The 26,624-nt window shown below is 42.4% G+C and overlaps 4 protein-coding genes across 4 annotated transcripts; 2 read left to right on the forward strand and 2 right to left on the reverse strand.

The window, feature by feature from the left end:
* Positions 1–2,241: 2,241 nt before the first annotated feature.
* Positions 2,242–3,180, reverse strand: LOC132251517 (olfactory receptor 6E1-like). Its single transcript, XM_059731349.1, has one exon. The coding sequence runs from the start codon at positions 3,178–3,180 to the stop codon at positions 2,242–2,244; it is 939 nt and encodes a 312-aa protein (XP_059587332.1).
* Positions 3,181–11,936: 8,756 nt separating this feature from the next.
* On the reverse strand, positions 11,937–12,878 carry LOC102569811 (olfactory receptor 6C74-like). The gene has a single exon (XM_006272846.2). The coding sequence runs from the start codon at positions 12,876–12,878 to the stop codon at positions 11,937–11,939; it is 942 nt and encodes a 313-aa protein (XP_006272908.2).
* Positions 12,879–20,593: 7,715 nt separating this feature from the next.
* Positions 20,594–21,532, forward strand: LOC132251518 (olfactory receptor 6E1-like). The gene has a single exon (XM_059731350.1). The coding sequence runs from the start codon at positions 20,594–20,596 to the stop codon at positions 21,530–21,532; it is 939 nt and encodes a 312-aa protein (XP_059587333.1).
* Positions 21,533–24,401: 2,869 nt separating this feature from the next.
* LOC102569583 (olfactory receptor 6C65-like) lies at positions 24,402–25,779 on the forward strand. Its single transcript, XM_006272845.3, has 2 exons — positions 24,402–25,296; positions 25,706–25,779. Exons 1-2 carry the CDS (start codon positions 24,402–24,404, stop codon positions 25,777–25,779), a joined length of 969 nt encoding a protein of 322 aa, XP_006272907.3.
* The last annotated feature ends 845 nt before the right edge of the window (positions 25,780–26,624 follow it).

Genomic DNA, 26,624 nt, shown 5'->3' on the forward strand with positions numbered 1-26,624 from the left:
CAATGACCATCGTGAAGACAGAGAAAAAAACTGCTAGTCAACAGCTCATCACCAGCTGGATGCAGAGCTGGCTGCTTATGATGGTGAGGTAGCAGAGACAGTCACAGATGACAGCATAGTGATTGAAGCACATGGTAGCCAGAGAAAGGAGTCTGTGACCCCCAAGAGAAAGTAGGAGAATGGTTGAGTGTAAAAGGCAGAGACAGAAATAGTTTTCTTGCTTCTCAGCAGGTTCTGGAGTATCTGGAGGATGACAACAGAGGTGAAACTGATTTCCAAGAAGGAGAAATTCCATAAGAAGAAATACATAGGGATGTGAAGCTGGTGATCCAGTAAGGTGATGGTGAGGTTCCCAATTATAGTCAAGAAGTAGATAGCAAGGAGCACCACAAAAAGCACACGCTGAAGCCAGTGGATATCTGTGAAGCCCTAGAGGATGAACTTTGTCACTATGCTTCTGTTTTCCATGACTACTGCCTACATATCATTATCTGAAATGGGGAAAATAAAAGACTGAGAGGTTCCAAAGGGATAATAAGGATACTGCCTCCCTAGAGGAAAACCCACAGAATACCCAGAGGGATGAAGCCCGAAGGATCCTGTGAAGCTCTACAGATGTAACAGCTGGATATGTTGAGTAGAGAACTAGGTCTTTCAAACAGCATACAGTGAATTGCACAATGTCCCTGCTAAGAGTTCATTTGGTCTCTGCTCTGTGGAGAAATATGGTTTTCCTAACGAATCCATTTTTCTCTTCTGCTTGCAGGGAATCAAAAGGAAGTATGCCTTCCTCAGCCTCTTATTTGTCTGTCCATCCTTAGATTTTAAGACTATAATTTCTAGTGTTTCTGGTAAATGACACATCCTGTTAACTCTTTTATTTATGAATTAATAATGGCAGTAACTAGTACAGACTGGGATTTCTTAGTGACTGTTTTAATCTCAATCAATATTTTGCAATGGAAAGTTTTGGTCCAAATTGACATGGAACTTGATGGACCTGTCCTGATTTTGAGACCAGCTCCATCAGCATCCTCCTTTCTTGTTTCTATGAGTCACATGCACTGTTATGTTTGGCCCCTTTACCTCACCTGCTTCAGGCTGCAATCTCACCACTCCTAGACAAGAGGCCAAGAACACTATTTTATCTGTACCCACCATGTAACCTATAGCTCAGGGAAAGGGCTGCAAAATCCAAATAATTTACCCAGCTCTTTTAGCCTGACACACCAGCCTCACTGCTAGTGTAACAAGGCTGCTATTGATACCAAAGCCACCCACTTTAAAGCCTTCTACTGTGTGCCACACTACACTAACGTAACCCTAAAAACCCACACCAACTGCATTGACTTCAGTGCAGACAGCTGTGCAGTGAGATCATTGTGACTGGAGTATAGATATCTCCTTAGTTCCAGACCTGTTGCTTATGAAAGCTTTATACATCTCTGAATTTGCCTATAAAGTGCCACTCTACCCTGCTACATCATCTTGTTTATTTTCTTTCTGATTTCTTTCTGATTTCTTGGTGCATATAGGCATAAAAGATAATCTACTTCTATGGTGCTTCAGGGGGATTAGGTGTATAAGTATTATCCTATTCCTCTCGGCTTCAGCCCCTGAAAACCCATTAATACATCTGCTTTTATAACAGGCTATGATCTCAGCCTTAAGACTAAGTTACAAAAAAACAAACAAACAAAAAAAAACAATGAAAGACAGGAGGACCTACCCAAGTTTGGGGTTAATAGTTTTTCAAGAAGAATTCAAGGAGAGAGAAATAGGATCACACTTATGTCCTATGTCTCTGACATGCCTAATAGGTGGAATAGGATATGGCCCCCTTGGTTTCACTTGTCCCCATCATTGGAGTGGGGTAGACGCATTCTTGTACCCCTGCCCATGTGCACAGACAGGAAGTGACACACAGCTGCACATACTCATGGTTCAAAGTGCATACATGGGATCCATAGTTTTGGAAGGCAGTGTGAGCCTTCAGAAGACATCAGAGTGGGGACATAATATTCTGTGAAGCTGGGCAGGTTGCCTCACCTTGTCTTCCCTTGGTGTCCCCTCTGTTTCATACATTTGGGTAGTAGCACTGTTCTCCTTTCACAGGGATGAACAAAAGTTTCCATAAAAGGGGACTTCTCTTGGCCTCCTCTGACACTCGGTGGCCTACATACTGATTCAGCTGCATAAAGCTGCACATCCTTTATGCCCATAGGCACTTTTGTCCATCCATCAACATCTCCGCTTATTAAAAAACCTAGCACTTAAGTCTCTCAGTACCTCCTGTACTTGTTTGTTCCTCAGGCTGTAGATGAAGGGGTTCAACAGAGGGGTGACCACCGTGTTGAGAATGGCCACCCCTTTGTTCAGGTCCAGTCCCCTGGCCCGTGTTGGCCGGACATACATAAAGATGCAGCTGCCATAAAACATGGTGACAACGATGATGTGGGAGGAGCAGGTGGAGAATGCCCGTTGCCTCTCTTTGGCAGATGGGAGGCGCAGAATGGTGGAGATGATATGGATGTAAGACACGGCTGTGATGACCAATGTGCCGAGCAGTATGATTACAGCTAGAATAAAGTTAATCAGCTCAATGAGCCGTGTATCAGCACAGGCCAGTTTGAGGAGAGGCAGATTGTCACAGAAGAAATGGTCAATGACATTTGAGCCACAGAATGGCAGCTGGGAGATGATAATGGCTGTTATGAGAACAGACGGGAGGCTGCCCAGCCAACAGATCATCACCAACTGGATACAGAGGCGGCTGTTCATGATGACCGGGTAGCGGAGTGGGTTGCAGATGGCAACATAACGGTCAAAGGACATAGTGGCCAAGAGAAAAAACTCTGTGACCCCCAGAAAAAAATAGAAGAATAATTGAATGAAGCAAGCCACCACCGAGATTGTTTTCCTCACAGACAAGAGGTTGCTGAGCATCTTGGGTATGACAACAGAGGTGAAGCCTATTTCTAAAACAGAGAAGTTCCGGAGGAAGAAATACATGGGGGTATGAAGGCGGCGGTCCACCAGGGTGATGGTGATGATGACAATGTTCCCAGTCATGGTCAGGAGGTAAGTGAAGAGGAGAGCCAGGAAGAGCAGGATCTGCAGCCATCGGGTCTCCGTGAAGCCCAAGAGGATGAACTCAGTCACTGCTGTTTGGTTCTGCATGGTACCTCGCTTTCAACCTCTTGGACTAGAATAGAATAAACAGTTTGGAATGAATAGGATCCCTCTTTATGGGAAAGACCACCCACAATTCTATGAAGCTTGCAACCATAATTACATTCTTTTCAGGGTTTTTTGGGAGGGGGGGGTGCTGTTTTTGTTTTTTTACTCTCTTTGGATACTTTTTTTTCGTCATTCATGAAAAACAGCATACAAAAGATGGTAGATTGTTTCTTTACTCCACTGTTTCCTAGTGGCTTGGCTACAGGTGATCACCAGCCACACTGGAGAATTGTTTTTCCAGAGCTTATTATTGATGTGAGATTATTCAGAAAACAGTGCACAAGAGTTCATTGGACCTTGAGAAACTCACACTAGACACAAGCTTCTATTTTTAAAGCAGCAAAGGTGCTTGAGACCTTGTTTTTTCTTGGGTCCAGTTATCAAAAAAGGTTCAATAAAACTCAATGTTTGGGACTAGGACTTATCATTTCAATACTGTGAATAAAGTTCTTCTGTCTTTCTGAAAAGTATACTGTATTTCAGCCATTTGGTTAGGTTCTGATGCAGAGAGAACTGGATGAAATCATATGATCTGAATCAAATGGAAAATCAGGGCAGATGGTCAAAATAGTGTGTTATACTCTAAATGCTAAGGCCGGAGAGGATGATACTAATTGGTTTCAGCAGAACATATAACACAAAATCTAACCCAGCTAATCTATAGCTAATGCACTGGGCCCGATCCTATTCCACCTTTAGGCATCTACATGTGAGCCTATTCCACTCTACTCCATTCCCTGAAAAGCTATTAATGTGAAAATAACAGATATTATGCCTTGTCACTGATTTTTTTTTTTTTTTTTTTTTTTTTTTTTTGTGATTTAGCCTTAAGGCTAACATGATCATAGAATCATAAAACATAGAAAAGTGGGGCTGATAGAAATCTGAAAAGGTCACCTACTCCAACCCTCTGAGAGTAAGTTCATCCCTGACTAAACTACTGTCTTCTTCCTTGTGGTCACAGAAAATATCCTATCACCACCCTTTTCATAACCAGCCATCAGAGATTTGAAATCTGTTATTTCCAATCCTTCTTTTCTTCTCCAGACTAAAGAATCTCTATTTTTGACCTTTCTTGGTGAGTCATCTTTCAAAGAGCTTTCATCACATTTTGTAACAAATGTATTTTTCCCCTCTGGGACTTAAACAAGGTTGAATAGCATCAAATCTATATGTCTAATTCCATGTATTTAGTCACCTACCTAATATGCTGGGAAGGGATCTAGCCTCAAATATCCATTTGAGCAAAATCATATATTATACCAAGATTTAGCTTCTTGGTTAAAGCCTTCGTGTGATGCACAATCTGCTACATCCCCAGGTGGTTCATTCCAACAGTTAGCTGCCCAGACCCTTCTGAGGGGGAGATATCAAAGGGATTGACCCTTTTTTGGTGTAAATTAACATTGTTGCATAAGCCACAGCATAGATCCTGCTGCTGTGCATCCCGAATGTGTCACTGTCATTCAAGTTACTCACAGACACACACGCACACACAACAAAACACTTTGCTCTATCCATCGACATAAACTCTAGTATAATTGAAAAATTAATTTTCTCTACAGTATCACTTGTATAATTGAAAAATTAATTCTCTCTACAGTATCATTAAAAATCTTCAATGAAATAATGCATTTGCAGAACAGACATGAAGGTACAGAACCACATCCATGGGGTTACAGAACAGACCTCCAAACAGAAAACAGAACAACCAGGGGAAAAAAAAAGTCCTCTGCACAGCAGAGCAATATATTTTCTGTAACTATTTTGTCATACCTATTCTTATATCAACAATTCATGCGAAGAGGTAGTAAACTGGGAACACTTCCCACTATTTGCCCCTATTTTTATTTCATCTGAACCTGTCAATAGATACTGCATAACTGATTGCTCTTTTCCGTTTGCACAAACCAGACTGGGACATTATCTTTCTTATTTCTCAGTGTGAAACCTAATAATGCATCAAACAGCTCCTAACATATATGGAGTCTGTCTGTTTGCTGAAGTCACTAGGATCCAGGAGGAGGATTTTACTGAAGCTGAGGAATTAATCACCTATGAAAGCCAATGGGAAAAATTCAAACACTTCTCCCCTCTATCATTCCAGCCAATTTGAGCATCCAGACAGATGTTACTCTGCCACTATATTGGGTTATTAATTTCCAGTGCAAACATTCCCCCAGTTTATTCTTTTCCCTTGAACCATAAGTTCTGTCCTTCTGTTGAACACCCATGTAAGTGGCATCATGAGACTTAAAATTACACAAATCACCAGTCTTGAAAGCATTTGAGTCTCATCCAATGCAACACAAAGGCAATGCAGAGAGTCCTTCTGACACCAGTTCCATTTGCGTTGAGGCTGCAAGAAGCCCATACAGTGCATAGTACTTACAGTTTTGGAGATGTAGATGATCAAGGGCACAATCCTTTGTCAGGAGAAACAGCAGCGATGTGTGACCAAAAACAATCTGTGCCTGCTCAAGTTCCCTATTCTGCTCTGGTTCCACGCATCTCACTAAACCCTTCCAAGCTCCCAGTTGTAGTTTTAATGGAAAGAGGACTTTTTCCAAACTAAGTCTTTCTTAGAAGAACAGCAGCAATGTCTTTACCCCTTCTGCTGAAAGCAAAACTCAGATTTCGTATCTTGGAAATGTCTGCAAAGCTCCTGTTAAAATGAACTGCAAAAACAACCTGAATCATGAGCAACTGAGAACAGCAGCTGAGGTGGTGTTTCCTTTGCTGCTTGTAACTTTTGGGCATGACATTTTGTTCCTCATTCAGTCACTTTATCATCCCAACCTATTTATCTCTCATTTCATACACACAGACCAAAAGCTTTTGGGGACCTGGACAATGTCGACTTAACGTTATAGGATGAAGAATTCTGTGTAAGGACCTCTACCTCTCCCACCCCAATGCTCAATGACACAGTAACCATTCAGCACAAAAATTGCTGCCGATCAGTAGTAATTTAAAACTACTGTATTTCCCCCCAAATCCTGCCCTGGGCTAATTGATCCTGACTCATGAGATCAATTAGCCCTAGAGTTTTCCTGAACCAAGTAAACAAACACATTAATTAATTAATAGTAACCATTTCAATTCCTTTTTCTCAAAGGGTGGAAAAGTTGGCACAACTTGGCTAAATTCTTTGCTGTCTACCTTCTAAAATGTGGTGCAAGCCCCTTCATGTCTGTGGATGGCTTTTTGGAGAGCAAACTGAACTGGGACCATTCTTGGCTATGTCCCTGTCTTGCCAAGTGACATTCAGCAAGGCATTTCCATTGTCAGAGACTCTGTTTCTTCAGCTTTACAACAGAGACCCTGAACCTGATCCACAACATAATGCCTTTGGTTCCCTGTAGGGCTGCACGAGATTTCGATGGGTGTTTCATTCTGAAGAAGTTTTGATGCGTTTCAAGCTCAAAACAGCGAAATCAAATGAAACAGAAGGCTTCGAAACAGCAAAATTGAAACAAAATGAGGGCACTGGAAACATTTCAAAAGTTTTGAAACATTTAGAGTTTTGAAGCCAGGCTTGCTTGCAGCTAAAGAGAAACTAAGGAGAGGGAAAGGAAAGAGGAGGAAGGGCTGCTCTGATATTGACTGTGTAGCTGGCCAATGATTGTGATCCTTCCCTCATGTCCCATCCAATCCCAATGCTTTGGGGGCAGGACAGAAAAACAGCATAAAAAGCACTGTTTGAACTGAGCTTTCTCTGTGCCTTGGGGTCAGCTTACTGAGCTGTGTCTTCCAGCAGCTCATCAGCCTCAGAAAGGCTATCACTTCCTACTTCTTAGCCTGTTCCTAGCAAATGGGATCCAATACCTTTTCCTTTCCTAATACCTTTTATTATTATATTCATTCCTTTCAATTTATTCATCCCCCAAAATCCTCTTTTTGTTTTTGTTAGCCTATTTTGATTCTTTTCCCCCCAGAAAAGAAATTTGTGCTTTCTCTCACGGTGCGCATTCCATTCACTGTGCAGTGAAGCACAGAATATATTGCATATTGTAATATACAATTTATACAGGAACATACATATACATTTATATATTTTATTTATTACATACATAGTTTAATAAATAATGTATTATATAAATGTATGTAATAATTACATACATTTATTTAATACATAATACATTACATAAATACATACATACAATTATCTACATATATTACATAAATTCATACTACATTACAGAAGAACATACAGATTTTCCAGCACACCAAACACACTATGAAACACTATGACGCATGCTGGAAAGGCAGCTGGCAAGCCTTCAGGGGGGGGTGGAAGAGGGGGTAGAGGGAGATGTGTAAGTCCTCTCCTCCCCAAACTGATACACGGCCTCTTTCCTATAACTAGCAGGCATGAGGCTTCTGGTTCTATTGGCAGCAAAGAGAGGGGAGTCTGTGTCCCCTCCAAGAGCACCAGACATAACCTCCCACCGCCACCACCATGACAACAAGCAACACCAGCATGACAGTCTCCTCCACCACCATTTCACTTCCCAGCCTGAGCCTTCCAGTGCCCGAGGAAGAGCTGGAAGAAGAGCTGGAGCTGGATTTGCATGCCATAGTGAACAAAATTCTGGGGAGGGATGTGGAATCATTTCAGTTTGTGCTCCACACCCCTCAAATTTCCCCTAAAGCCAGGTCCCTGCCTCCAGAAGGCACTTCGGAGGAGGTTGAGGTAGAGGTTGTGGAGGCAAGTGCTTCAACTGAGTCTGCTCCTCCTATGTTATCGATTTTATAGACATTAGGGCTGGAAGGGACCTCAGAAGATCATCAAGTCCAGCTCCCTGCCCCAGGGGCAGGAAGTCAGTTAGGGTCAAAGGACCCCAGCAAGATAGGCATTCAAATATTGCTGTACCTCTGCCTGCTGAGAAGGGGGAAAAGGCAGCATCTGCACATGCACCCACACCCCAGAAGCAAGGGGTAGTATGTTCTGGGATCATTTTGAGCTGGCAGATGATCCCACATATGCTATCTGCCTGAACCAAAATTAGCTGTGGCAAGGGAATGAAACACATGAGCACTACGAGGATGCTGATGCATCTCTACAGGCACCACACCCTTGCTCCTCCTCAACCTGGCACCAATGGGATTGTGCCCAAAAATAAGTCCCCCCTCGCTCCAAAGCCCCCATCCCTCCAAAGCAGAGGCAGGCCACCCTGAAACAATGGGGGAAAGGCAGGCACATAGCGGGGCACATTCCCAAGGTGATCGAGATCACCCAGAGCATTGGAAAGATGCTTGCTCTGAATAGCCAGCCCTTCTCTTTAGCTGAGCAGCCAGGGTTCAGCTGGCTAATGGTGCTTGTGGCCGCATTGTGCAAAGCGTCCGCATGCACCACCTGCCGCAGGATGGTGGTGTCCTCCCTGTATGAGGCATGCAGGGAGTACTTGAGGGAGGAACTATGCAAGACAGATCCACAGGTGGCCTTACACTTCACTTCAGTGGAGCAGCTGGGGTGGAGATCACGCCTCACAGGGCACTGGTGCAACCACTCAGGCCATCAGTGGGCTCTCCTTCAAGCCAAGGTGATGGATGAGTCCCACACAGCAACTGAGATCATGGGAGCCATGAACCATTTGGTGCAGGGGTGGCTTGTTGGGCAGAGCGAGATCACCCATGGTTTCATGGTCACTGACAATGGGGCCAATAAGGCCAAGGCAGTCCATGCTGTGTGGCACACAAGTTGCACCTCATTGTCAAGGATGTCTTGGAGGGGGACAGGACTGCCAGTGACAATGCCAGCATCATCAGCAAGCTCATTTTGAAATGCAGAAAGGTGGCAGACTACTTCCACCAGAGCATCAAGGGGGCCAAGATGCTGTGGGACAAATAGGCACAGCTGAACACCCCACAGGACAAAATCATGCAGGATTGGAGGCTTGGTGGAACTCCACATACCTGATGCTGGAAAGGCTGGTGGAGCAACAGAAGGCCATCCTTGAAATGGCCTTGCTCAGGGAGATCAGGATCAGTGGCCCCCTGAACAGAGCTAAGTGGGATACCATCTCCCAGATCTTGGTGGTCCTCAATCCCTTCCTCAAGGACACTGAGACCCTCAGTGCTGGCAATCCCAACCTTAGCCAGGTGATCCCTGTAGTGAGGGAACTTCAGAGACAAGTATAAAAGTTGCAGGGGATCAATGTTCCTGGCTGGGGCAGGCCGCTGTCACAAGACTTGCTGGCACTGGTGACATGGCTGAAGGAGGGCATCAGGAAATGGCTTGAGCCCTTGTGGACCAGTACAGTCTACATGCTGGCCACCATGTGTGACCTGAGGGTGAAGGGGAGCACAAGTGTATGCAGCAGCAAAACCCTGGATCACTGAATGGAGGTGCTGCTGAACACAGTCAGGGAAGCAGAAGGGCACAGTAACACTTATTCTATTGATGCTTCTTGGCCATCTCCAAAAAATGGGGATGATGTGATGGCCCATCCCATATGATTAGGAATTCTTTAAGCTGTTTTCAGATGTCTGAATCCTCTCCACAGACTTCAGATTCTCAGTAAAGAGGGATAGGAGGAAGGATGTTTTTATCCCTTTGGCAGGTGGTTAATAATTTAGGACTTTAAGATGTATTTCAAAACACAATATTGGCCACACTCAGCTAGTTTACAGAGAGGATATATCAGGCATAAAATCAGTCCACAAGATAACAAGTGACACCTTCTGCTTCCAAAAGAGTGGTCTGTTGTGGAGACCAGAGCAGGGACATGAAATGAGCAGAGCTCAATGGATTGGTTTCATACTCCCACCATCAGACCCCAGGTGTTTGCAGCATGTGGGATCTGTTATTGATCATCTTCCATCCTTTCATATTTCCCCACATTGGACATAGACTCTTGAAAGATTTATTTGATGATTTGGCTATAAAAAAGATGCATAATTAAATAGGGCAATGACAGTAAGTATCAAAAGTTGAGCTGACCAGACAAACACAGTATTCTGATATGATAATTCATGTTCATCAAGCTTGGCACAGGGAGAGGGCTATTTATGTTCATGATTAGTTAAGAACACCTGGGGTGGTCATATATATTTGAAGAGCTTTCTAAAGATATGAAAAGGGGGAGAGATGGGGACATTAACCTCAGTTAAAAAAACAGCTTTCATTGATAGTCAATGGGAAAGCAGACATGTTTCCTGCACCTGTCCAAGTCAAGGCTAACATCCTGACTGACCTCAATTAAGAGTTACAGTGAATTATTTGTACTGTGATTATGCATGGCATGGAAACCCATGGCAGCCAGGTTTTACTAGCCACTGTACAAATACAGAATAGAGACACAGACTGAAACAAAGAGCTGCCAACCAAAGTAGACGACGAGAGACAATGGCTGACATTTCTGAGTGGGCACAAGGAAGCAATGAGACTATATTGGTCAACCTGAAGTCTGCTTGTCTGTTCTCAACGACTCCAGTTTTGTGATCAGTCTGCTGATTTTAGGGTTTGTTTTTTTTCAAACAATAAACATGAGGAAAGGTTGAGGAGAGGATTTTTAGGGAGGCTATGGAGGGGGTAGGACAGCTGGGAACAAGCATGATGTACTGTGATCACTGTCTAGACTAAGGCAGGACTTGATATTTCAATAACTATAAGAGACATTATGTTGGGTGTAGACATCCCAGGAGGCTCTTGGACATGAAGGAAACTTTCTTCTTTATTTCTTTTCTAATATAAAAAGGGTAGTAAGATGTGAAGGCAGTAGTAGAATATGAAGGCAGCAGAAGGATTCACACAGAATAATGTTGTTTCCAAGACAGGCACAGGGAAATTATTTTTGTGGTGAAAGGGCTTGTGTGGTGCCAAATGAAAGAAGTCTATCATTTCATTGTATTCCACATCTCCAAATAATAGACAAACTCTGAGCTGCGTTACTCCTGTAGTTATGTGCATAACACAATGCATTGTATAATGGGCGCATATCACACCCAGAATATCTAAGCCCTTCTCTCATGGCTATTGCGACTGCTGGTGTTGCTACCAGAAATGACTAGACAGTCATGAAATACATATAAAACAGAAAATGAGAGTGGTCAGGCATTGGAACAGGCTTCCTAGAGAAGCTGCAGATTTGCCACGCTTGGAAACTTTCCAAACCAAGCAAGACAGACACTTGTCTGGGATGGTTTTAGTTGGGGACAATTCTGCCTTGAGCAGGAGGCTGTACTAAGTGAATTTGTGGGATCTCTCCCAGCCCTACTTTCCTTTGATCCCTTAGCACATATGAAAAACACAAAAGAAAACAACAGTGTGGAGGATTAACTACCCCAAAAAAGAAAAAGAATTAGAAGTGAAACAAACATTTCAAAAGTAATGGGAAGGAACCATGGGGACGGAGGCAGAAACAAAATCGTAAAGCAATTTCGGAGATCTCCAACTCAAAACTGAATGCTTTTCAGGAAGACACACCATAACCAGACAAGGATATGGGGCCTAATAAAAATTAAATAAACATTGCATGCAATTCAGAGGTTTGGATCCTGAAACAGCATGAATCCATGCTCTCTTTTTATTTCATGATGCGTGTGTCAATGAATCCAGATACTTCAAGGCAAGGTCAAATCACTCCTTCTAAATCACATACTTGTGACATTTCAGCTTCCCCATTTGCTTGTGCTTTTCTCCCTTGTACGCCATCTGAAGGTTTCCACATTCACTGAACTCTTGCTCCACATTAGGATACCCTAATACGGTGAGAAAAGACCCTGAAGTACAGATTTCTTAGGGCCTTTTTGACCTGCTTGTTCCTCAGCGTGTAGATGTAGGGGTTAAACAGTTGGGTAACCACAGAATAGAGAAAGGAAACAGTCTTGTCAAAATCCCGACCGCCCCTCTGAGCTGGACGGATGTACCTGAAGATGGAGCTGCTGTATAAAATGCTGACTACAAGGAGGTGAGCAGAGCAGGTAGAGAAGGCTTTCTTCCTGCCCGTGGATGATGGAATACGCAAGATGGTTGTGATGATACAGCCATAGGAAATGATGGTTACTGATAAAGTGCCAAGTAAGATAAATACCAGTGAAACCAGCAACGTGACTCCAATGAGCTGCGTGTCAGTGCAGGAGAGCTGGAGCAAGGGGTCTGTGTCACAATAGAAGTGGTCTATAATGTTTGGGCCACAAAATGGCAATTGGACAATCATAAGAGTGGGGGGAGAAATCAAGAGGAAACCCATCACCCAGCAGCCCAACACCAGCTGGACACAGAATTTGCTATTCATGATACTGGCATAGTGCAAGGGGCGGCAGATGGCCACATAGCGATCAAAGGACATCATTGCCACATGGAACCACACGCATGTGCCCAAGTAAAAGAATGACAATAACTGAATGAAACAAGCTGGGGGGGAAACAGCTTTCTTCTCCATCAGGAGGCTGTAGAGAGTCCTGGGCATGAAGGTGGAGGTGAAAGAGATCTCCAGAAAGGAGAAATTCCGGAGGAAGAAGTACATGGGGGTTTGAAGGTGACGGTCGACCAGGGTGATTGTGATGACGGTGAGATTTCCCAGCAGGATCAGGAGGAAGATGTTGAGGAGAACCGTGAACAGGACTATCTCCAAATAGCGGTTGCTGGTCAGGCCCAGGAGGATGAACTCTGTCACTGCTGTGCAGTTCATCTGTTATGTCACATCTTTAGGAAATACCATTATTTAATGACATTAGTAAAGCCAGACACAATATAAAAAAAAGGGGGGTCGGGGAACAACACATTGTGCTTGGAGACTGGCTAATAGAATAAACACAACAGTCATCCCGAATAAGATATGGACATCCAATATCCCTGAATATTTTGAAACATAGTATATGTTGTCTGAGACAATAAACATACTAACAGGATGAAACAGAAAAAGAGGGAGACAGAGAGAGGGTGGGAGAAGCATACGTATATGGTTGCAAGGATGTCCTGATTTATATTACTCAAATAAGAAAGAAAAAAAAAGGGAGAGAGGTGAGGAAAGAAATTCAAACGTTTCTCTGATCTGTTGTTCCAGCTAGTGTGAACATCCAGTCAGATGTCACAGATGTCCCTGCACTTTGTCTACACATTTACACTATTCCCAGTGAAAGAAGTCCACCTCCATCATCTCCCCTAGATCATCAAACATGTCCTTCCACTGAGCAGCACCACAATTTGGATAGCCAACCTTTAAATCACTTGGAGGTCCGAGCACTGGTCTCAACCACAGCAGATCAAAGGGCAGATAGATGTTTCCTTTGACTCTAGTCAGGTTGGGATTATTCCTGCCCATGCAAAAATACTATACAACATTCTTCTGAGTTTGAGGATGTAGATGATAACTTATAAAACTGCACTGGACCATGATTGACTGCAAACAGCTAGAAAGATGGATGGAGCATTTAAATTCATATTTCCCTACTCCCCCTGACTTTTGCTGTAACTAGTACCTGGTTTCCCCACACCCAGAATTGTATGTTATCTGATAAAATGAAGAGAGTAAGCAGACCTTTGCAATGCCACTCCAAGTGACAATGTCACCAGTGCTTTTAAGACTTAATTGCCCATGGAGTCACTCCATCTCTATGCACTGGTTATAAATTCAAAAGATGTTTCCTGCATGAACTGTATTTTCTATCCCCAGCTCACTGACATACTTTCCATTAAACAGAATCATATTTTGGAAACCTTGGTTTTTAATCCCTCAAATCTCTCATCACAGTCAGTTTTTAATTGATATGAAAATGTACTTACAGGTTTCGAGATGTAGACAGTCAAGGAGAGAAATGTTTATTAGAAGAAATAGCAACTCTTTGTGTTATACATATAAATCTGGACCACTTTCTTTAATCTAGTTTGCTTCTGTGCATCTCATCAACCCCTTCCCAGCATCAGTTTTACTATTCTATTCCTTTGACTCCACACCACAAATTTCTCCTTTAATTGTCCCAGCTATTTATCTTGAGAACAGCACCATCCTTTCTCAGATAGATCATTCTGGGGTTTCAGCTGATCGATGTGAGGTTTTTTGGATCAGATTTTTGAATCCAAGACATAGAGTATGACTTCAGCCCAAGTGGCACAGAAGTGGCTATTCCCCACTTAACTGTCTCCACTAACAGGGACTACTAGAAGTTCAGTAGCAACATTTCTTCTCTGGAGCTGAAAGTAACCCTTAGAGATCCTGTACTTCATAAGCATCTGGGCAGCTGCCATTTTTCTCCCGTTGTCAATGCACCTTGAAATCTCACCCTGACTGGTGTGCTGTCACCTACGCTTCTCATAACTGTCTCGGTGTCAGCTTCTGATACATGTCCAGTCTCTTTATTAACCTAACAGATTTATCTCCCAGTTTACATTAAGACAAAGAGTTTTCAGGGACACGAACAATATTGGCTTAGTGCTTTCAAGCACACCTCTCCAGGAATGACTTCTGTCTCTTACTGCACACAAAAGCTACAAAAGCATTGGTATTACACTGTATCACCTCTAAACCATTCACTCTTTAGCCCCCTCCCCACTCTTGCCTCTACTACCACCAAGCTTCAAATCTGCTTTCAACCTTAGTTGGACCTTCTGACCATGGAGATGTTCAAAATGCACAGGACAACTGAACATCACTAAAACAGCACTTCTGGTTACAGAACAGATCTAATTTGGATTTCTAGATATATATCTTTCTATAGGTGATACAGCTGTTGATGATGATCCCCTATGAAAAATAGCTCCTTTTTATTTATTTATTTTTATTTTTATTTATTTTTAAGATTTCCTCTTATTAGAGTTCAGACATTCAGGCTCCTTCTCTGTCACCACAGAGACCAATTAGCCAAGGAGTTTTGTTGAGTAGAAGAAAAGTCAAACTTCTGATTCCTAATTGTGGAAGTTCTTATGAAAGTTTTTATGCCTTTATGAAAATGCTTTGCTACAGAATTAGGTACCTCTAAAGTGCAATCCAGACAACCTAAGCACTGAATAAAGAGACAAATGCAGGTTGGAAATGAGAACCACTGAGCTGGGTCACTAGTTAGCCATAAGTAAAGAAGTCCTGGGACAGGAGGGAAACAAGACCAATAATATGGGTAGGGGATTGGGACCTTCCAGACCCAGTTGCCAGGGCTTTCTTTAAATAATCTGTTAGGGTTACACCATGAGCATTTGTGCTATGGCCCTGGACATGCAACCTCTGGGCTGTCAATGGTACCCCATAATTGTGAATGGGGTTAAGGGATGCTACTGTGACAGACCTTGTGCTCCAGCTGTCCTGCATGGACACACACATCATTTGATTGAAGCCACGTTGCTGGTTTCACTGGTATTTATCTTACTTGGCACTTTATCAGTAACCATAATTTCCTATGGCTGCATCATCACAACCATCTTGCCCATTCCTTCATCCACGGGCAGGAAGAAAGCCTTCTCTACCTGCTCTGCTCACCTCCTTGTAGTCAGCATTTTATACAGCAGCTCCATCTTCAGGTACATCCGTCCAGCTCAGAGGGGCGGTCGGGATTTTGACAAGACCTTTTCCTTTCTCTACTTTGTGGTTACCCAACTGTTTAACCCCTACATCTACACGCTGAGGAACAAGCAGGTCAAAAAGGCCCTAAGAAATCTGTACTTCAGGGTCTTTTCTCACCGTATTAGGGTATCCTAATGAAAGCTGTCTTTTTAACTGAGGTTAATGTCCCCATCTTTCCCCCTTTTCATATCTTTAGAAAGCTCTTCAAATATATATGACCACCCATGGTGTTCCTAACTAATCATGAACATAAATAGCCTTCTCCATGTGTCAAGCTTGATGAACATGAATTATCTTGTCAGAATACTATGTTTGTCTGGTCAGCTCAACTTTCGATACTTACTGTCACTGTCTTATTAAATTACATGCATTTTGTTCCACCCTATTCATCAAATAAATCTTTCAAGAGGACTTCACAGTCTATGTCCAATGTGGGGAAATATGAAAGAATGGAAGATGATCGATAACAGATCCCAGATGCTGTAAATACCTGGGGTCTGATGGTGGGAGTATGATACCAATCCATTGAGTCCTGCTCATTTCATGTCCCTGCTCCGGTCTCCACCACAGACCACTCTTTTGGAAGCAGAAGGTGTCACTTGATATCTTGTGGACTGATTTTATCCCTGATATATCCTATCTGTAAACTAGCTGAGTATGGTCAATATTGTGTTTTCAAATATAGCTTAAAGTACTAAATTATTAACCACCTGACAAAGGGATAAAAACAGCCTTCCTCCTATCTCTCTTTACTGAGAATCTGAAGCCTGTGGAGAGGCTTCAGACATCTGAAAACAGCTTAAAGAATTCCTAATCATATGGGATGGGCCATCACATCATCCCCATTTTTTGGAGATGGCCAAGAAGCATCAAGAGAGTAAGCATTATAACGAAAATCATGCAGAAAGTCTGCCACAAAGATGGGGACTTAAGTTCTGGGCTTGAATTCTGTACCCCACTCACCAAATGCTTCCTGAAGTGCCTGTCCTATTCCATGTTTACCCTAATTTACATGATGACTCCCTGAATCAGGCACTGAGGTGAGATGAGGGGTGGGATTTTATATGTGCCCTTGTATTCATGGTCACCCATGGACCAGCTGGAGTCATTTCTCAACTCAAAGCCTTGGGGTTCTCAGTCACCCTTCAGAAGGGCTGGACTCTCCTTCATTTATTCTTTAAGGATCCCAGGTGTCTTAGCCCATGGATTTAGATTGCCCTGCAGGGGCAAGCAGCCCATTTCTTCTGTGTGCTGAAGATTCAGTGGAGATGACCATGAGCTCGTTCTGAATCAGGACTACAGCCCTTCAGTAGCATTTGTCAGATGAAGGGAACCAAAGACATTGTGCTGTGGATCAAGTTCAGGGTCTCTTTTGTAAAACTGGGGAAACAGAGTCACTGACAATGGAAATGTTATGCTGAGTGTCACTTGGCGGGACAAGGACATAGCCAAAAATGTTCCCACTTCAGTCTGTTCTCCACAGAGCCATCCACAGAAATGAAGAGGCTTGCAACATGTTTTAGAAAGTAGACGGCAAAGAATGTAGCCAACCTTGCCCACTTCTCCACCCTTTGAGAAAAAGGATCTGGAATGGTTATTATTAATTAAAGGGTTTGTTTATTTTTTCAGCAAAACTCAAGGTCTAATTGATCTCTTGGGTCCCAGCTAGGGGTGACAAAGAGGATCTCACACGCCACAGCCTACCTCCTTCGTGTTAAAAAGTTGTAGATGTTTTATTATTGTTGCATAGATTTCTAAAATCTCCACCAATAGAACTTCTAACTAAAGCCCAGGGCACGATTTGGGGGACATAGTTTTAAATTACTACTGATCAGCAGAGATTTTTGTGCAGATTGTCATTTAGCATTGGCGTGGAGGAGGTAGAGGTCCTATACAGCATTCTTCAGCCCATAAACTCAAGTCAAGATTGTCCATGTCCCCAAAAGCTTTAGGTCAGTGTATATGAAATAAGAAATAAATAGGTAGTGTTGATAAAGTGACTGAATGAGGAAAAAAAATCCATGCCAAGAAGTCACAAGCAGCAAAGGCAACAACACCTGAGCTGCTGTTCTCAGGGGCTCATGATTAGGGATGTATTTTCAAGTTAGACTTAATGGGAGCTTTGCAGATTTTTCCGAGATATGAAATCTGAGTTCTGCATTCAGAAGAAGGGGAAGAACATTGCTACTGTCCTTCTAAGAGAGAGTTATTTGGGGAAAATCCTCTTTCCATTAAAACTAGAACTGGGAGCTTGGACAGGTTTAATGAGATGTGTGGGACCAGAACAGACTAGGGAACTTGAGCAGGCACAGATTGTTTTTGGTCACACATCGCTGCTGTTTCTCCTGACAAAGGATTGTGCCCTTGATCGTCTGCATCTCCAAAACGGTAAGTACTATACGCTGTATGGGCTTCTTGCAGCCCCAACCCATATTGAACTGGTGTCAGAAGGACTCTCTGTATTGCCTTTGCATTGCATTGGATGAGACTCAAAAGGTTTCAAGATGGGTGATTTGGGTAATTTTAAATCTGAAGATGCCACTTATGTGGGTGTTCAACAGAAGGACAGATCTTATGGTTCAAGGGAAAAGAATAAACTGGGGGAATGTTTTCATTGGAAATTTGTAACCCAATATAGTGGCCGAGTGACATCAGTGTGAATGCTCAAAATGGCTGGCATGATAGAGAGGAGAGGTCTTTGCATTTTTCCTGTTGGCTTCCACAGGTGATTAATTCCTCTGCTTCAGTAAAATCCTCCTCCTTGCTCCTAGTGACTTAAACAAGTAGTTAGACTCCATATATGTTAGGAGCTATTTGGTGCATCAATAGCTTTCACACTGGAAAATAAGAAAGATAATATCCTAGTCTGGTTTGTGCAAATCAGCAAGGCAAATTAATTATGCAGTATCTACTGACAGGTTCAGGTAAAATATGGGTTAATATTGGGAAGTACTCCCAATTTATTACACCTTCACATAAACTGTTGATATAAGATTATGTATGACACAATAGTTACAGAAGATATATTGCTTTGCTGTGCAGAGGACTTTTTTTGTCCTGGTTGTTCCATTTTTCTTTTTGAGTTCTGTTCTACAATCCCATGGATGTGGTTCTGTAACATCATAACTGTTCTGCAAATGCATTGTTGTTATTGAAGATATTAATGATACTTTGGAAAGGATTAGCTTTTCTGCGATCAATTATACACATGTTTAGGATGATGGACAGAGAACAGGGACTCTGCCAAAGTGGTTTTTTGTGTAATGTGAGTCTCAATGACACATTGTGAATGCACAACAGCAGATTCTATGCTGTGGCTTGTGCAACAAAGTCCATTTACACCAGAAGAGTGTCAACCCCTTTGAATTCTCCTCATCAGAAGAGTCTGGGCAGCCAACCGTTGGAACGAATCAGCTGGGCATGTAGCAGATTGTGCATCACTTGAAGGCTTTAAACAAGAATCTAAATCCTGGTGAAACTATGTGATTTGCTGAAATGGATATTTGGGGCTAGATCCCTTCCCACCTATTAGGTCGGCTAATATATAGACTTCAACATATAGATTTAATCCTATTCAACCTTGCTTAAGTCTCTGAGGGAAAAAAATCCATCTCCGTTTGTAACAAAATATGATTAAATGTCTTTGAAAGAAGACTCACAAAAAGGTAAAAAACTTGTGATTCTTTAATCTGGAGAAGAGAGGAATGATTGGGAATTCGATAATAGACTTCAAATCTCTGATAGCTGGTTAGGAAGAGGGTGGTGATAGGATATTTTCTGTGGCCACAAGGAACCAGACCAAAAGCAATGGTTTTAAAATTCAGGAAAGCAAATGTAGGATTTGTGTTAGGCAGAACTTTCTCACTCAGCAAATGGTTATACCTTAGAAGAGGCTGGAATATCTATTTCTGGAATTACAAAGGGTGGTTTAGACAAGCAGAGGGCTGGAATAATTTAGTGAGGGATGAACTTATTTTGATCAAGGGGTTGGAGTAGATGACCTTTTCAGATTCCTACCAGTCCCATTTTTCTGTGTTTTTTGATTATATGATCATGTTAGCCTTAAGGCTAAATCACAAAAAAGTCAGTGACGAGGAGGAGTACCTATGTGATTTTCACATTAATAGTTTTTCAGGGAATGGAGTAGAGTGGAAGAGTGTCACATGTAGATGCCTATATCCATGTAGGCATCTAAAGGTGGAATAGGATCGGGCCCAGTGCATTAGATATAGATTAGCTGGGTTAGAAATTGTGTTATATGTTCTGCTGAAACCGATTAGTATCATCCACTCTGGCCTTAGCATTTAGAGTATAACACACTATTTTGACCATCTGCCCTGATTTTCCACTTGATTCAGATCATATGATTTCATCCAGTTCTCTCTGCATCAAAACATAATCAAATGGCTAAGCTACAGTATACTTTTTAGAAAGACAGCAGAACATTATTCACACTATTCAAAAATAAGACCTAGTCCCAAACATTGAGTTTTATTGAACCTTTTTTGATAACTGGGCCCAAAAACGACAAGTTCTCAAAAACCTTTGCTGCTTTAAAAAAAAATAGAAAATTGTGTCTAGCCTGAGTTTCTCAAGGCCCAATAAACTCTTGCTTACTGTTTTCTGAATAATCTGACATCAGTAATAAGTTCTTGGGACAAAAACAATTCTCCAGTGTGGCTGGTGATCACCTGTAGCCAAGGCACTAGGAAACAGTGGAGTAAAGAAACGATCTACCATCTTTTGTATGATTTTTTTCATAGAATTGTGGGTGGTCTTTCCCATAAAGAGGGATCCTATTCATTCCAAACTGTTTATTCTATTCTAGTCCAAGAGGTTGAAAGTGAGGTACCATGCAGAACCAAACAGCAGTGACTGAGTTCATCCTCTTGGGCTTCACAGAGACCCGATGGCTGCAGATCCTGCTCTTCCTGGCTCTCCTCTTCGCTTACCTCCTGACCATGACTGGGAACATTGTCATCATCACCATCACCCTGGTGGACCGCCGCCTTCATACCCCCATGTATTTCTTCCTCCGGAACTTCTCTGTTTTAGAAATAGGCTTCACCTCTGTTGTCATACCCAAGATGCTCAGCAACCTCTTGTCTGTGAGGAAAACAATCTCGGTGGTGGCTTGCTTCATTCAATTATTCTTCTATTTTTTTCTGGGGGTCACAGAGTTTTTTCTCTTGGCCACTATGTCCTTTGACCGTTATGTTGCCATCTGCAACCCACTCCGCTACCCGGTCATCATGAACAGCCACCTCTGTATCCAGTTGGTGATGATCTGTTGGCTGGGCAGCCTCCTGTCTGTCCTCATAACAACCATTATCATTTCCCAGCTGCCATTTTGTGGCCCAAATGTCATTGACCATTTCTTCTGTGATAATTCGCCTCTCTTCAAACTGGCCTGTGCTGATACACGGCTCATTGAGCTGATTAACTTTATTCTAGCTGTAATCATACTGCTCGGCACATTGGTCATCACAGCCGTGTCTTACATCCATATCATCTCCACCATTCTGCGCCTCCCATCTGCCAAAGAGAGGCAACGGGCATTCTCCACCTGCTCCTCCCACATCATCGTTGTCACCATGTTCTACGGCAGCTGCATCTTTATGTATGTCCGGCCAACACGGGCCAGGGGACTGGACCTGAACAAAGGGGTGGCCATTCTCAACACAGTGGTCACCCCTCTGTTGAACCCCTTCATCTACAGCCTGAGGAACAAACAAGTACAGGAGGTACTGAGAGACTTAAGTGCTACGTTTTTTAATAAGTTGAAATGCTGATGGATGAACAAAAGTGCCTATGGGCATAAGAGATGTGCAGCCTTATGCACCTGAATCAGAATGTAGGCCACCAAGTCAGCAAGGAGGCCTCAAGAAGTTCCCCTTTTTATAGCAGATTTTGGTCATCCCTGTTAAAGGTAAACCTATGTTAATACCCATATGTACCAATGGAGGGGACATGAAGGGACAGCAAGGTAAAGCAACCTGCCCAACTTCACAGAGCAGATTGTGCAATGTAACCCCATTGTGTCCCCACTCTGATGTCTACTGAAGGCTCTCACTGCCTTCCAAAACTTTTGATTCCAATTCTGACATGTTCGGATATTTTCAAAGGACACTGTGGTAACACTAATCACTTCACTGGGGTTTTCAGAATTCACATTCTAGAAGCCCTTCCAACCTTATTAAAAAAAAGATAAAATAGAGAAAGTAGAACTCATCTAATGGGATTAGGTTCTTGGATACTTCTGAAAACCCCTCAATTTATCTTAATGTCCTTAAGAATCATTTTGTTCACAGAACTGAAAATCTGACAATACAGGCAACACCCCTTAGTCCAAGGGCTGTATATTTCTTTAGTCCAAGGGCTGTATATTCCTTTAGAGTGGAGAAGTAGCTTTTGCTAGCAGGGAGGAATCCTGTAGTTTTTCCAAGCCAATTGCAGTAGAAGATGGCATGAGTGGTGAAAGCCCTTCATTGGGACATACCACAAGAAAATACAATATGTGGTTTTATGTTCTGATTTTGGTCATTTTCCTCATTATGACTGATATAATCCTTTTGTCTATATTCCTAGGAAAGTTAATAATCATAGCAATTATAATAAGCACAACAAGTATTATCAAAATGATGGTGGTGGTGGAAGTGGTTGTAGTGTAGGCATAAAACACAAAACCAGAAATTATTTTCCATCTCTTTCTAGAAAACAGACCATCAGTTCAAGGAACATTAATGTTTAGTAAAGCTATTATTTGGAGCCCTGAGTGGGGTTTTGCTTTACTATGGTTCAGCCCTGCTCCAATCTCTGCTTCTCGCCCCTCTAACTTCTGTCTCATTTCTCCCTCTCCTGCTTCACCGCCACCTCCAACACCTGTCCTGAGCTCCTCTCTGCCTCCAAAACCCCTGTTTCTTTGCCACTGTCTTATCCCCACTGCCTTTTCCCCTGAGAAACCAGGTTTCTGTTTCAGTTTCTTTCCTGGCTGTCTTCTCCTTGCCATCACTTATCTGCCCCCCCATATCTGACCTGTCTGCCTCAGTTTCCAGCCCCAAGCTCCCAGGTTTCTGTCTCTCTCTTTTTCCTGCCTGTCTCCTCCTTGCCACCAGGCTTCTTTTTTTCCCCCTTCCCTTGCACCAGTGACTTCAAGTAACCCTGGGGCCACTTGATCTTAAATAAACCCAAGCCTCAGTTCTTCAGCCAGCTTCTCTCTAGTCCACTGGTTCTAATCCTGGTTCTGGCGATTTTCATTCCCTACACTTTAACTCTCTCTCTCTCACCTTAACCTTCCCCCAAGTATCCCAGGTGTCCCAAGCACACACATACATACTGTGCTATCCAAGTTAGGAACTTACTTATGTGTAGGTGGATTGTATGTGTGTGAACTGGTGAGTGTGTGTGTATATATATATATATATATATATGTAATTGTGTGCATGATATATGAATTAGTTATCTGTGTATGTGTACTGAGTGTGCATGTATGGACAATTGATTTTTGTCTAACTTTTGGGGTGTAGAGTGTATGTGCTTGAATTGGTGATAGGGGTTTAGGTTGTAGCCGTGTTGGTCTAAGGACATAGGCAGACAAGGTTCCTTGGGTGAATTTGATATCTTTTATTAGACCAACCCAAATAGTTGGAGAATATTTATTAAGCAAGCTTTCGGGTTCAAAAACCCTTCGTCAGGCTAAGGAAGTTTCAGCAGTTGGTGTGTGCTCTTCCTGGATGAATTGGTGATAGGTATAGTTTCATAGTTTTGTAGCATGAAAAACTCAGCAGTGCCTAAGATAACATAGAAAAAGCATTGAACAAGACATCCAGCTGCAGATATCAACTTGGTGCCTGATGCCAGATTGAACAAAACCATCGGGATGGTAACAGAGGTGAAGCCAATCTCCAAGAGGGAGAAGTTCCTAAGGAGAAAATACATGGCAGTCTGGACGTGCCTGGAGTATGCATGTGCCTACGCTAGTTTGGATGTGTATGTGCCTGAGCTGGTAGTGTGTGTGTGTGTGTGTGTGTGTGTGTGTGTGTGTGTGTGCATCCAATTGATTTGTGTGTTGTATATGTGCAATTGTGTCACACCCTCCTGTCTAACAGCACAATATTGAGATCCTGAGAGTTGGCCTGACCCCACAGGGCAACATATGAATGGGCTTATAATAATTACAATAAGAACAATAAAAACCACATTTGGGAAACAGGAAAATGAAAGCAAGCAGAGCATGGCCCTCCACCTCTCATGTTTGCAGCTTTTCAAGAAAGGAAAACAAGACTTTGGCACTTTCCAAAACTTTCTGAAGTGATGATCAACATAAGGCTTGTTGTAATGTCTCAGTTGGATCCTACTCCTCATAAGGTAATTAGTCTCCAGAGGAATTCTTGTGACAGCATATGGGAAAAGTAAAAAGGAAAAGATAATAAATGGGACCTAGAAACACAAATGGCCCTTTGCCATAGGCAGCAGTTATGGCAAGAAGTCATTCTGTTCAACTAGACTGAAATAATTATTTCACAGAAAAAGACAGCATTTTTTGGAGCCCCTTACCTATATCACTGTATATTCAATCAGTTACATGGCTGTTCTATTATTAATATTACTAATCATCATAGACCACCAACATTTTCATTTGCCACTAAGCAAGTAGCTCGCATGGAGAACAGAACCAAGGTGACAGAGTTCATCCTCGTGGGATTCACAGATGTTCGTTGGTTGCAGATCCTGCTCTTCTTCTCACTTCTCCTTATCTATCTCTTGATCGTATTGGGAAATGTTGTCATCATCTCTCTCACCCTGCTGGACCGGCACCTCCAGACCCCCATGTATTTTCTCCTTAGGAACTTCTCCCTCTTGGAGATCGGCTTCACCTCTGCTACCATCCCGATGGTTTTGTTCAATCTGGCATCAGGCACCAAGTTGATATCTGCAGCTGGATGTCTTGCCCAATTCTTTTTCTATGTTATTTTAGGCACTGCTGAGTTTTTCATGCTGGCATCCATGTCCTTTGACAGGTTTGTGGCCATCTGTAAGCCACTGCATTATGCTTCCATCATGAACAACCAGTTGTGCAGCTGGTTGGTGCTGTCCTGTTGGGCAGTCAGCTTTCTATACAATGTTGTTCCCTTCATTTTCTTTTTTCAGTTGCCCCTATGTGGGCCATATGTTATTAATCATTTCTTCTGTGACAGTGGGCCAGTCATTAAATTAGCCTGTACAGACACCCAGTACCTAGAATTTGTGGATTTCATTTTGGCCACAGGCAGCGTCCTGGGCACTTTCATCCTCACCATCATCTCCTACATCAATATCTTATCCACCATTCTGCACATCCCCTCTGCCTTAGGAAGGCAGAAAGCTTTCTCCACCTGTGTCTCCCATCTCACTGTGGTCTCCATCACCTATGGCAGCTGCATCTTCATGTACATCAAGCCAACAGGGAGCAGTGGGGTGGACCTTGGTAAGTCTGTGGCTCTTCTGAACAATGTCGTGTCCCCCCTCCTGAACCCCTTCATCTACAGCCTGAGGAACACACAGGTGAAGAAAGCCTTGAGAAACGTTCTCACCTGGAACAACGACCTTTGATAAGAAGCCAAAAAATTCTGAGATGAGAGACTGACAACCATAAAAGGATTTTTTTTCTCCTTCTCTCTCTCCATTTTTCTCTCTGTCTCTCTCTCCTCTCTCTCTCTCTCTCTCTCTCTCTAAAAAGATGCCAGTATAAAGAGGTTACTAGCAAATTGGTTTAGTCATCTGTAAAAACTTCTCTTAATTAAACAGGTTTGAATTTTAAAAAGAAGCAGAATCTAGAAAAAAAGTAAGAGTTTCATAATTTGCCATTACATATTTCAGAATGTTTACACTTATAATGTGATCCATAGTATCTATATCCTCTGTAGGCAGAAACCCCAAAAAGACCATACCTTTTCAAAGTGCATTTTCCCATCAAGATTTCAGAATCCTTGACTACACCAAAGAACTGTTGTCATTCAGTGGTTCTTTGAAGTTAATATCACAGATTGTCTTGATATAAGGGATCTGATTACACATTGCACTTGAAATCAGTGTTACCTACATCCACACAAAAGTTCCTAGTTATACATTGATGCCAAATTTTCTGTTCTATATATATATATATATGTGTGTGTGTGTGTGTGTGTATGTATATAAAATTTGCCCTGGTAGTGTAGGACTGATGTTGTAGCTGTAAGTCCATAAATTATGTGAGAGGCAAGAATTTCTTAGTGATACCTTTTATTGGACCAATTATGTAGTTGGCATACAGTTAGACAAGTATTTGAATGCAAGACATTCTTCATCAGATCTAATGAAGAATGAGAAATCCTTGCCTCATGCATACGTAGCTTGTATTAGTACAGGAATGTGAAGACGCTAGTTATGTTGTAATAGAAACTACTTGCATCAAATTACATTGTGTTAAACCAGTGTGTCCCTTGTTTGCAGAAGGACTGTACATAGACCAGTTTCAATATCAAAACAAGAGGGATTTTTTCACTTGGCTTTAAGGAAAGTTAATTGATATGAAACAGAAAAAAAACAAACAAAACAAATGATCCCTCCCTTCTCTGACCCCTCAAAAAGGAGCAGTAGCAATTTTTTTTGGAAGACAAAAAATACATTGAGAGAAAAGAAACCCCAGCCCTTTACAAAACCCTCATAAGACCCAATCTGCAATTCACTCCATGGTATCTCCATTGAAACCTTAATCCTCTCTTGGTCAGTGGTTCCCGCGTGTGAGGACATGCTTGAGGATCAACTGATCTACGTATATGGTATGCGGATGACAGAAACACCTTTAGAGTGTCTGCAGTCAAACATTCAGAATAATGAACTATGGAATCCCTTTGGATATTTATG

Source organism: Alligator mississippiensis, chromosome 7, assembly GCF_030867095.1.
Source record: "Alligator mississippiensis isolate rAllMis1 chromosome 7, rAllMis1, whole genome shotgun sequence".
NCBI classification, from domain to species: Eukaryota; Metazoa; Chordata; order Crocodylia; family Alligatoridae; genus Alligator; species Alligator mississippiensis.